Raw genomic sequence first — 12,314 nt, 5'->3', positions numbered from 1 at the left:
AAGAAAGAGTTCACTTCATTTTGCCCCTTGAAGTTTCCTGACCTTTTCATTTCACCCCCTTAACTTTTACAAAATCATACCACTTTGCCATGTCAAAATCTAGGGGACCTTGTTGGTGATTTTAGAATTATGAGAGGTATTTTAGTAAAAGAGGAGATAGATTATAGGGCGAAAGCAAAGTTGTTATAGGTTTGCAAAGGCTATAAAGAAAAATGTATTTTACAAAATTTGAGGGGTGAAATCAAATAAATAGGCAAGGCCCAATTTTTTCTCAAAATGAAAAGAAACTAAAAGAAACCCATCCTAATACTCGTCTCAAACAAACCGCTTTTCCACATTTACCCCTTCCAAAATCCTCATCCAAATCCACCCGATCCGCTATAGAAATATGGACTCAAAGTAAGAAAATTCCTTACCCATCAACTCAATGGGGAGAAATCTGTTGGCCCACCGCGATAGATCTTCTGTAAAAGGTGGAATCCGTCACTTTAGTGGCCTCATAACCATCTATAAGGAGGTAAATCGAGAAATTACAGTTGATCACGACGCAGTAACAACTTTGTTGGAACTCTTGCCTTCGCATCATAACCAACTCAGCTATGCCTCGGGAGCCACCCGATAGATCCAACTTTACACATATGAGGATAAATTTGTCCTTTATCTTCTCTTAAAAGGAAAGTTCGGTGTATAAAATTTTTACTTTTTTATCTTTTCTTAAAAGGATAGTTCGCAGTATGAAACTTTTACTAATACACAGGATCTATTATATAGAGTCTTATCCTCTTCTATCTTTTTCTCTTTCTCTAAAAAATTAAACAAGGAACACATATGAGGATAAATTTGTCCTTTATCTTCTCTTAAAAGGATAGTTAGATGTATAAAATTTTTACTCTTTTATCTTTTCTTAAAAGGATAGTTCGGTATATGAAATTTTTACTAATATACGGATCTATTATATAGAGTCTTATCTTCTTCTCTTTCTCTAAAAATGTAAACAAGGGAGGATTTTTTTTTCCTTTCCTTTCCTTTATAGTAAACATGGCATTAAGGGTATTTTGGTAATTGACTGTCTCTGACCAAACTACGGGTGGAAGATAAATAGAAAGAAAGCGAAAACCGCAAGTATGTCCTGTTATCCTTTTCGCTGCGGTCTGTCTGTCTTCTCTGCCGCTGCCTCATCCTCTCTGCTCGCTTCGTCTCCGGCTCCGGAAGAAAGTTGCTCTCTGCTTGATTTCCAGTAGAGGAGATGGGCTCCGACTTCGTGTCTGAAGGCGCCGTTGCCGTCTCACGCGACGTCGCCAAGAGAAAGAAGGTACGAATTCGATTTCCTATTTTTATCCCTCGTTGATTCATGCGATTCGATCGCAATTTGCGTGCCTGACGATGTTCTATTCTCGGATTAGACCCACCGGTCGGCGAAATTGAAGCAGTGCAAACTCGACGCTCGGCGCGAGCAGTGGCTCTCGCAAGGTACCTGCTCGATTTTGGGATGTGATTGTGTTTGTTTGGTTATTCGGATCTCTCGGTCTGCTAGGGTTTTCTTTGATTCGTTGTGCTGTCTTGTAAAATTGATTTTGTCTGAGGTCTCTGTTCCCGATCTGCAGTGAAGAACAAGGATTGCGTGGTGTCTGCGAGTAGATCGCCTGCGTCGTCGCCGCCTCCTCGCCCGGCGTTGTCTAAGAAGATGGATATCGGAATGAAGGAAGAGGAGGAGGAGGAGGAAATTCGGACGGAGCGTGATGGATCCAGTTCACACGACAGTGAGGGAGGCTCTCCGACTCACGGGGGCAATGTAAATGGATGTCCTGCTAATAGCGTTAGTAGCGGAAGCAGTTTTGCATCGTCATCGAGAAGCCTCAGCGACGCCGAAGTGGAAGGAGATGACCACGAGGAGAGAGGAGAAGAGGGAGTTGACGATTGGGAGACCTTAGCGGATGAGTTAGTAGATGACCACAGCCAGCCTGATCAAAACCCTATAGCCACTCTCCCTGATTCTCCTGCAGAACTATTTCGCACTAACAAGGGTAGCCAGGAGAGTTTGGAACAACCTGAGGCTAAGCAGGCAGTCAATAGGGCTTGGAGACCAGATGACACTCTCCGACCCCAGAGTCTGCCCAACCTCTCAAAGCAGAAGAGTTTCCCTGTTAGCATGGCACGTCGCTGCCCGGCATCTGGGTGGGCACAGCGTGACATCCTCTCTACTCCTTCGTGCCCCATCTGCTGTGAGGATCTAGATCCAACGGACTCAAGCTTCTTACCCTGCAATTGTGGCTTCCGCCTCTGCCTGTTCTGCCACAAGCGGATTCTTGAGGCAGATGGGCGCTGCCCGGGATGCAGGAAGCATTATGCTCCTGTGGCAGGTGGCGAGGTTGGCATTATGAGTGAAATACCAACCTTGGCTCTTCGCCTCTCTCGTTCTTGTAGCATGAGTTCAAGGACCTAGGAAGAGTGGTCTACTTGCTTGCTTCTTTCACTTTTCATCCAATGACTGTTTCTTAACTGAGGATATCTGTGTCTTTTGCATTTCATTAATATAGAGCTTATATCATTTTGTCACAAGAAAAAGACGTGTGAATATCTGTGTAGGTATCAAGTGTATAAGAACCGTTTTTGGTAATTTAATTTTGGGTAATGTGTTCTTCATTTGTATGGATGAGTGCATTCTCAGGCAGATATATAATAAATGAAATTTAGCACTATGTTAACACTTATAGGGCAAAGTTCAAGTGTTATCGTAATTTTGTTTTGCATTTACTGTATATGCTTTTCCTGGTGTCATTAATTGTAAGTCGGGTTCTTGTCTTACCATTAGAATATAAGGTAGTATTTGTTGCATTTTGTATGGAAAAGGAATTTTCTTTATTCAATAATGTAGATATGGTACTGAACATAAATATTGGTTTTTTTTTATGATCTTATGAATCCACTATGATTTTATCTTGGAAGAGTTGATGAAGAAATTTCTTATCTTTGATTTTCAAGATGTTTAACATTTTTTTTTTATTTCTTCAATAGCTGTTGTATTTACCTTTCTCAAGTGCTATTCACCATGTTCCATATAATTTTGTTACCACATGGAAATTCTTTTTGTCAAAAGAGATTTATTCATCAGATTTATGGTATATGCAATGGTTACGCATTTTGCTTCAGAGTTTACCATCCTTTACATGTTCAAATGAACTTATGTAGCCTGACTTTTGAAGATCTTACACTGGAAGGGGACATAATTTGTTGAAGTGCTAGTCTATTAAAATTGTCTGTATTTTTCTTTCTACTTCTGACCATAAAATCTGAATGTTGAACTGATTGGTATGCTAATGCAAAGTTAACTGAAGTATGTGCCACAGGGAGGAAAAATCTCTCCAAATACAATGTGGTGCTTCAGTTATAGTTGGAGCTCAACTCTGCCATTTTGCTTCTGATTGGTGAAGTGTCATCCATTTTCGGACATTTCTCAACAAGATAATAGACCAGCCGAGAGCATCGTCAACAACATAGTAGACTAGCCAAGAGCATCTATCTTTACAAGAAAATCTTTTATGTTTGTTTGGCATTGTATATTGCTGCATCGTATGAGACTTATTGAGACATTCAACTTTCATTTGCAGGTAGAATTTCTAGTGGGTGATATAACATTCATCTTTGCTATGGACCGTTGTTTTGTTATCCTGCAGATTGCATGTTTGCGAGAAGTGTTGAGCTGTCTGTGCTGATGGATTAGCAAAACATAATGTATTTTCTATATTTGGATTATTATCTCAAAAGTTCTTGAGCAGCTACTGGTCCTCTCCATCATCATGGTATTTCGGAACATCTTGATTTCTAAAGTGTTGGCAGTGTTATTCAATTTCTTGCCATCCTTATGCCTTACCTTATAAAAAGAGTTGTTGACGTCAACTTGGTTTGACGATAAGAATTATGAGAAACAACAGGTGACTCTTCCCTTGGTTATTGAGGTTTGGTCAGTTGGTCATCACAAGGTTGTTTGAGTATTCAACATTTCCATTATAGGATCAACATAAATGGCGCTGAAGTGTTATGACAACCATGTCATGAGGAACTACAACAGAGTAGTTGAATGTTATGTACACGAAGAGAAAATAATAGACTAAAGAGGCATTGTTCGCAAGAGGAATTCGGGCGATGAAGCAACCTACTTTATTTTGGAAAACTTGCATCTGGTGAGCATATGTGGTCACCTTTTGATGATGAACTACATTTGTACGGAAAGTCTGGAGCAAGTTTTATGAAACAGATTGGCCGAATGTAAAGTATTGGAAGAGAAAAGACTCATCGTTTGAAAGTTGAATTCTGGTGATGAGGCAACCTGCTTTATTTTGGGTTGATACATTACAACCTTCATTCTAGCGAGGAACACTACTTGGCTGGTCTTGTTGTTGCCGGCTGACTGCTGCAGAAAGAGATGGTGGTGAAGGTGTTCTTCTCAGGTGTGTGCTATGAAACTTGTTTTTAATATTTTTTCTTCTTGTGGAAATTCACCAAAGTAGCTATTTTGAAATTTCCATTTAACTATCGAATTGGGTAAGCGAACAACCATGATTTCGGCCCAGATGTTGATTTACTTCATCGTCTGGTGCTGTGAGATGAAGAATTTCACCGAGACCAGATCTTAAACAAAATCTTTGACCCACAGAAGTTGGCATTCACTATTATACAATTTGCAAACATGTTATTATGTTAGAATTAATTGCTAAATCTGATTTTAGTCATCTATCAGATACTTTTACTTTTAACAAAATTTATGTTTAAATTTGTTGAATTTCTGTATAGTATGATATAATATACATCAAAAAGGTCTCATTCAATTTGTTAAAGTGGAAATGTAATAGATTTGTTACCAAAGTATGGAATCTGAATACGATAGATAACAGTTATTTTCATATTAAATCATTGTGACTATATTAAAAGAATAAAAGGTGATAAACAAATAAATCATGTACCTGTGTGATCTTTTAATGCCTAAGTACATTCTGGCATATAATTCTTTTCAAAATTGGAAGGAGATGCAATTGTTCCAACACTTTGAATGCTGAAAGGCAATATCTTGGAAAACCATAAATGGGTGAAACTTTGAACTTCAACTCAAGGTTGGCCTGATTATGCCCATTTCTGTTTGGCAGGGTCCTGTGAGACTCCTAATCCATCTCAAGTTGCAGTTAGACGCCAGGAAATGGATCGTCGGACCGATCTGTCAGTGAAGTCACCGGCGCTACTACTACATCTGGTAATATTCCCTCACCATCCCTACCATACAGCTGAGATTAGCAGATGGGATCTGTATGGTTTTTAATCGATGTACATATCGCGCTTGGCTCTTGCTTGGTTCGTCAAGTTCTTTTCAACCAAAGTGTTTGTTAATGACTTTCATTATTTAGGCAGAAGGTATGATATGATTTGATGGATAGTGTAATAATCCCTTGGAAGTTTTCATTCCAGTTGACAATTGTTATTCACGTTGATGATCATCTTTGCAACTTTTAGTTGCTTTTAGAATTGCTTAGAGCCAAAGATCTTGTCTGTCCTACTCACCTGTTTGAGTCAGTGAAATAAATAATGTTTGTTCTATCTTAAAAAATCTCTCTATGCAATGGGCAAGCTTTTGTCTTTTCATATGCTACATAATTCATTAATTCTCGCCCCCGGAGCATAGCTCAAGCGATAAGATATAAGTGGCACTGACACGAGTATCTAAAAATTTCTAATAAGGATATTTGTCCAAATTGGATCAATCATGTTTTATTGGGTTAATTATTATAAGATAGATTTATTAAAATAGATAAAGATGGAATTTCAATAAAATTATGATAATATTTTTTTTATAGTAGTCAATTATAATTTTTTAATTTATCTCTTCATATAGGAGTCGATGTAAAATTGTTAAGAGGGTAGATTTTATCTTTTCTTTTTTTTTATGAAAAAAATGATAATTTCAGTTAGTCGTATTGACTCAATCCCTGGGGGTGACCGGTCCGATCTTACGAAAATTTTCTATTGGTCACTAGGGTAAATCGAGAAACGCACGCAGCAGTCAACTCAGATGCCCAGCATCCTTTGATTGTGATCTCCATTTGGAAAAAAATTTATGTAAATACGTCGTAGTTGGGGATTAAATTGCGAGTGACTGAGTGACAATCTGGATGTCCTACCGTGGCACCATGGCTGAGATGATAAATTTTATCTTTTACTAAAGTATACAAAAGGATTGATCATTTTTTAAATTAATGATGCAGAGTTAAATATCTGAATAATAATAATAATAATTTATTAATTCTCAAGGTGTTCGACTACTTTTGAAATAGATTTAAGGCAATAAAAATACATTCTTTCCATTTTGTATTTGTTGCTTCTGTGTATCGTGTTTTTAGTTTTACACGTTTAAAAAAAAAAAGGAAACAAAAAACGACAACGAGAACCTCAAAAATGTACAGCAAAAATCCAAACTATACACAGTGGACGTCATATCTTGTCCCTTTGATCTCCTTCGAGGCGACTCAGCCTGGCGAAGACTCCGACCAACGGCGCCGTGTTGTAAGTGCACGCCTCCGTCTGCATGTAGTTTCCCCTCTCGTCGGCGAACGCGTCCCTCTCGTCGGGGCCGCCCACCACCGCCCCGACCAGCACGTGCGGGTTGGCGCCGCGGCGCGCGTACCACTCGTCGTACCCTTGCGCGCACCCGACGAAGGCCTTCGCCTCCCGCTGCGACGCGCTCGACGCCGCCCGGTGGTGCACCATCGCCGGGAACGCCCGCCCGTGCCCCACCAGGTAGCTCATCCCCGCCGGGTTCGCGCCGAGGACGTAGTCCGCCTGCGCTCGCGCGAGCGCCGCCAGCTCCCGCGGCCCCGCCAGGCCGCGGCCGCAGCGGAGACCTGATCCTCCCGCCGACGAGAGGTAGTCGGCGAACACGGTGAGGAGGAACGCGGCGCCGGCGACGTACTGCATGTTGTTCCAGGGGCGGACGAAGAGGAGCCCGGCGGGGGTGCGGCGGACGTTGTCGGCGTCGTCGAGGTTCATGTTCAGGCAGGCACACAAGTAGTGCTCCGCTTTGTACCTGTACTCCTCCAACGTCTTCACCTGCTCCTCTTCCAATCGCCTCCCTTTTTCCATCAATATCTGGAAGAAAAAAAAAAACTAAAATCTTAGTCAACGTTTTATTTCTAAAATATTCTCCAAATTAAATTACGTAATTCCAAACCCAAATTGACTTTCGACGAGAACTACGTTGACAAAATAGGGTGATGGTATCTTAAAAAAAATTGATAATCTCAGTTAGTCATATTGACTCAATCTCTGAAAATGATCATGGAAATTTTCCACCGATCACCAATATAAATCGGGAAGCGCACATAGTGACCAACCCAGCATTCTTTGATTGTGATCCTCATTTGAAAGAAAATTTCTACAAATACGCCGTAATGGGATCGATCGGAAACCTAGATGATGATAAATAATAAATCTCAGTCAGTTTCATGGACTCAATCCCTAGGAGTGGTCGGTCCGATCCCACGAAAATTTCCCACTGACCACCAGGGTAAATCGGAAGCGTATACGGCGGCCAATCCAGATGCCCAGCATCCTTTGATTGCATTCTCCATTTAGAAAAATTCTTACAAATACATCATACAATGGGATATCAAATCGTAAGTCCCTAGAGGACAATCTGAATGTCCTGCACTATTGCCCCGGGGACTATGGTCGTATCTTAAAGTTCAAACGTGATAGCTTCGCCGTGATTATTACTACGCATGAGAACAAACCTCAAGTCAAATCCTTGCCTACCTAAAGCTCATCATTTCCACAAACCGATCGACGAGTCCAATGGAAAAGACTTTTCGATCAAACACTAGATTCTAAATTATCATGCTGACCTTGGAAGCAAGAATCTGAACGCCGGCGTGCTTGATGTCCCAGCTGAACTCGGCCACGGCCCACGCAGCGCCGTTGAAGGCGTGCGCGTTGTCGACGGCGTAGTCCAAGTACTCCGCCTTCCCCGTCGCCCGGTGCAGCCACAGCGCCGCCCACAGCAGCTCGTCCCCGTACCCGCTCTCCGACGGGTAGTACTCCGCCGCCGCCTCCACGCTCTCGTCGTACCTCCCCCTGTACTTGTCCGCGAACTCGAATAACTGAAAGGAATTAACAAGCAGAGATGGATTTAAGATTGAAAACCGAAATGAACAAAAAAAAAAGTGCGATTGATTGGTTGATTGATTTACCTGTTGAGCGTGGTGCAGGAGGACGTGGGAGTAGTGAGGGTCGGTTTGTTTGAAGACCACCGAGGCGGCGGCCATGGCCGCCGCCGTCTCCGCCGCGACCTCCGACCCCGGGCGCTCCGCGTCCACCTTGTGCGCCTTCCTCGACGTCGTCATGTCCTCCGGCCGCTGCCAGCAGCCGTGGTCGGTGTCGCCGTCCCCCACCTGCGTCCACAGCACGTGGGGCTGCGTGTGGGCCTTCACGAAATAGTCGGTGCCCCACTTGATGGCCTCCATCGCGTGCCGCAGCTCGCCGGCCGCCGCCATGTCCTCGCCGTACTCCGCCACCCCCCACGACAGCATCGTCACCGTGAACGCCATCGGCAGCCCGAACTTGACGTTGTCGCCGGCGTCGTAGTATCCTCCCACCAAATCCACCTGCACAATCGTCGACCTCAATTGTAAATATCAATCCAAACAGAACCCTAACAAGAAAATTAAACGCACTCACTCCTTGCTCGAGGCCGTCGGTGAGGCCGGAGTGGCCGCGCCACTGGACGCGCTGGTGGTACGGGAGGCGGCCGGAGCGCTGAGCCTCGAAGTACAGAAGGCTCTCGGCAAGCGCCTCCCTGTACTCCGACGACGCAGAGACGCTACTCGGAAACAGAGAATTATTCATCAACAAAACCACAAAAATCGCACATTTCACAACATGCTTACAGCTAAACTTTAAGCCCTTCTCTTCCATCACCATGCACACACAATCTAACAAACCTAAATGAAAAAATTTTAGTTCAAGAATGGATCCTCAAGGCTACTACTTAATACATCTCATCACACATTGACTCATGGACTTTTGACCAAGGAAATGAAGAAGAACTCATGATCAACATGCAGGTTTGGTCATTAATTATTGGGGATCGAGGAAGTAGTTATATAATTGAAGATATCAACTACATGATGTGGTAAATGGAATAATGCTAAGTGGCACAAGGTTACAAAATCAAGGTGGCGAATAGGAAGCTTCAGTTTTCCAAACTTTGCCTAACATTGTAAGAATTTAAAGGAGACGTTTATATATGTATATACATAGTCAGCTGAAACCAAACCTTTGTCTTCATGATGCATGAATATGTTTCAAATTTGATAACTAACTAAGGAGAACCTTTGTTGAGTCAAGATATAAGTTAGGCCTTGGAAAGAGGTAATTTGGGAAATCAAGCTTACTTGTGATAGAATTAGCAGTCCAAGTTGGGTTCTTGTGTTGGTCGACTCAGGAGAAGAAACTGATGTTTGACTCTGCATTTCTTGCAGGCTGGGGAGAAAAGGTTGACTTCTGCCGTGTGAGGCTCATCTGCTGGTTTCTTAGTTACAACAGTGTCTTTGAAATCAGACTGGAACAGACTGCGTTTGATGGATTGATTTAGAAAGCCAAAATCGATATGGCTACCTCTGGCTTTGGAACATTATGAGGAATATTATCTTTGAATGAGATGAAATGAAAACAAGGATGTTTTACCTCCTCACAAATGATCGTGGGACCGATCGTGTGGGGCCGCTAATTCCAACTTTTTGCAGAAAAGAAAACAAGGATGTCGGGTACAATGTTGACTGCGGTGGCTATGGGAAGCTTCAGCTCTTCAAACTTTGCCTGATATTATTGGAACAAGGATGCGGTATCCATGGGCTAACCTGCAAAAGGATTCAGAACAAATAATAATTGACACAGAAATCTGTATGTTGTTCTATGAGATGCATGCATCTGACGGAGATCGAGCGGGGCCAACGACCGACATCCAACAGCGCAAGTATTGCGCAAACTGTATGTTGTAAAGAGCTTCATCTAACTCTGCAATTTGTTGTACAAAGGGGTCAAATGCTCTGCCAAACGTTGAGAAAATATCATCAATACATCGCGATTCACAGACAGAAACAGATAGAGAGAATAAAATGGAGGCTAACCTTCTTTTGCATGTTGATCATCGTGCGTGAAATGGCTAACATGTACATCAAAATTGATGAAGACCACTCCGTCGAACTTGAAATTCAAAATTATCACCGGCCTTATCATGAGACTCATGAACTTGAACCCCATAAGGCCCTTTAACCTTGAAATTGTTTTGAAGTAGTTCGAGGTTAGAGAGTATGCTAGCATGAACAGCACTCTTTATGCATGTTTGAATAGGGAAGCACAACTGAACCAGTTGGTAATTTTACTTACTGGTAATTTTACTCGTATATATACAGACAAATTACTGGACCAGTTGAAGCATTTTAAGGAATATGTATGAAACATACATATGTATATCAACAAAAGCTTCTTGACCTTTTCGAGTTCATATCAATACTGCAGCAGCGAGTAATAGTTAATATTTAAACCGAGCTAAATCTCTAAGAGCTTACAAATGATTTGTCATCATCTTGAAGTAGAAAGTTAATGGAGATGGTTTATGTACCATGGGGGAAAAATAAATGCACCTTCACAAAGAAAATATCAAACACCACGCTAAGGAACTGAATTACTTGTTCTTATTTCTAAGCTCAAGGAAAAATTGACATCATACACAATAACAATACTAGCCTACAACAATGTAATCCAGGTCTATGATGAAATTTGATCAACAAATCAATTTACAAGTTTTAACCAAGTGAGGTGCTTTGATTTTATTTAGAGCCTTCACCTATTAAACAGTGGTGTTTCTCATTTATCTGCTAACGTAGTTCACAAAACCTATCTCACGGATTCACATATAATTTCTTTGAGTCTAAATAAAGCTCTGGTAATTAGCATATTCAATCAAGCATTGTAGACTCGAGGATCAAAAAAGCTTCAGTAAAGTAGTCGCAGTTATCAGTAAACACCTCTATCACTGTAGAAAGCCATGGTATTAATTGATTAGCTGAAATCTACCACAAGAGCAACACCATAATCACTGTAGTGCCATGGAGTATCAGATTTGATCACAACATTTGACACATAGACCATTCATATAGAACTGAATGAGAGAAGCATTCTGTCTTGTCCATTACGAACCTAATCCCGTCGACCGACTGTAAACTCAACAAAATGCATAAAATCGCCAAAGGGGAAGTTTCAGACAGAAGACCTCCATGTGCACCAACTTGCAAACACACACATTAGTCATTGCAATCGAAACGTGAATAGAAGATTAAGTAGAAACCAAGAGAAATCGCAGTAAAACAGAATCAGATTGACTTTCAGCTTCTTGATTTCCTCTTATAACTTTCCAAACCAAAAATTAGAAGCCACTATTCTTGTGATGGAACTGCTAAGATCTACGGATTTACTGGATGCGAGCATCCACAAAGCACAAAAATCCGCACGAAAGGAAAGCACACGGATCGAGTGAGAGAATACCTAAAAATCCCTTCTATGCTTTCTCTTGCACCCCAAATGGATTCGCTTCTGTTCTGCGCTCGTCGCCGAAGAGAAATCCTCTTCTCGTTTCAGTTTTGCGCTCGTCGCCTAAGAGCGTGTATCAGCTCTTTTGAAACGGCCGTTACTGTTCCGGTATGTATCGGCATGTAAATGTCGCTGCCATGTAACGGCCGATATAAATGATGTAACACCTAAAACTTTTATAATACCGTGAATTTCTTAGGAGAGACTGATATACTGCGCGACTTATCCTGTGGGACCCGTGCGTGACACCTCTAATCCACCGCCGCTGCTGCCGCCCTAGTCGCGCCGTTCCACCGCCACCACCGCCTCGTGCGCGATCGACGCGCCGCTCGCTGGCGCTCCATCTGGCGACGGATTCTGATCGGATAGTGGCCGGAATCCGACAAATTTGATCGGAAACGCAACCGACAATATCGAGCATCGGATTCCGGCCGCGATTTGATCGGAATCCGACGCTCGACACTGCCGGCAAATCGCGGTCGGAAACGCGGCCGACAGTATCGGGCGCCGGATTCCGATCGCGATTTAGTCGGAATCCGACGCCCGACACTGCCGGCCAAATCGTGGTCGGATTCTGGCCAAATCGTGGACAAAGACCGACCGAGGAAGGACCAACGCGATTTGGTCGAAATCTGGCGTGCGCCACTGCCGACCACATTTCCGATCAAATTCGTCAGATTCCG

General features: G+C 42.5%; 2 protein-coding genes across 2 annotated transcripts; one reads left to right on the top strand and one right to left on the bottom strand.

The window, feature by feature from the left end:
* The first annotated feature begins 1,142 nt into the window (after positions 1 to 1,142).
* On the top strand, positions 1,143 to 2,649 carry LOC141836259 (uncharacterized). Its single transcript, XM_074723699.1, has 3 exons — positions 1,143 to 1,312; positions 1,404 to 1,470; positions 1,605 to 2,649. Exons 1-3 carry the CDS (start codon positions 1,247 to 1,249, stop codon positions 2,441 to 2,443), a joined length of 972 nt encoding a protein of 323 aa, XP_074579800.1. The 5' UTR covers positions 1,143 to 1,246; the 3' UTR covers positions 2,444 to 2,649.
* Positions 2,650 to 6,413: 3,764 nt separating this feature from the next.
* Positions 6,414 to 9,009, bottom strand: LOC141835679 (endoglucanase 5-like). Its single transcript, XM_074723047.1, has 4 exons — positions 8,719 to 9,009; positions 8,232 to 8,645; positions 7,887 to 8,141; positions 6,414 to 7,131 (listed from the first exon to the last, which is right to left on the bottom strand). Exons 1-4 carry the CDS (start codon positions 8,959 to 8,961, stop codon positions 6,478 to 6,480), a joined length of 1,566 nt encoding a protein of 521 aa, XP_074579148.1. The 5' UTR covers positions 8,962 to 9,009; the 3' UTR covers positions 6,414 to 6,477.
* Positions 9,010 to 12,314: the final 3,305 nt, after the last annotated feature.

The sequence above is a fragment of the Curcuma longa genome, chromosome 10 (assembly GCF_044706935.1).
Source record: "Curcuma longa cultivar G26 ecotype Majalengka, Jawa Barat chromosome 10, ITB_CL_G26_1.1, whole genome shotgun sequence".
Taxonomy (NCBI): Eukaryota; Viridiplantae; Streptophyta; class Magnoliopsida; order Zingiberales; family Zingiberaceae; genus Curcuma; species Curcuma longa.
Note: the sequence above shows the minus strand (reverse complement) of the source record. Positions and strands in the feature narration are given on the sequence as shown.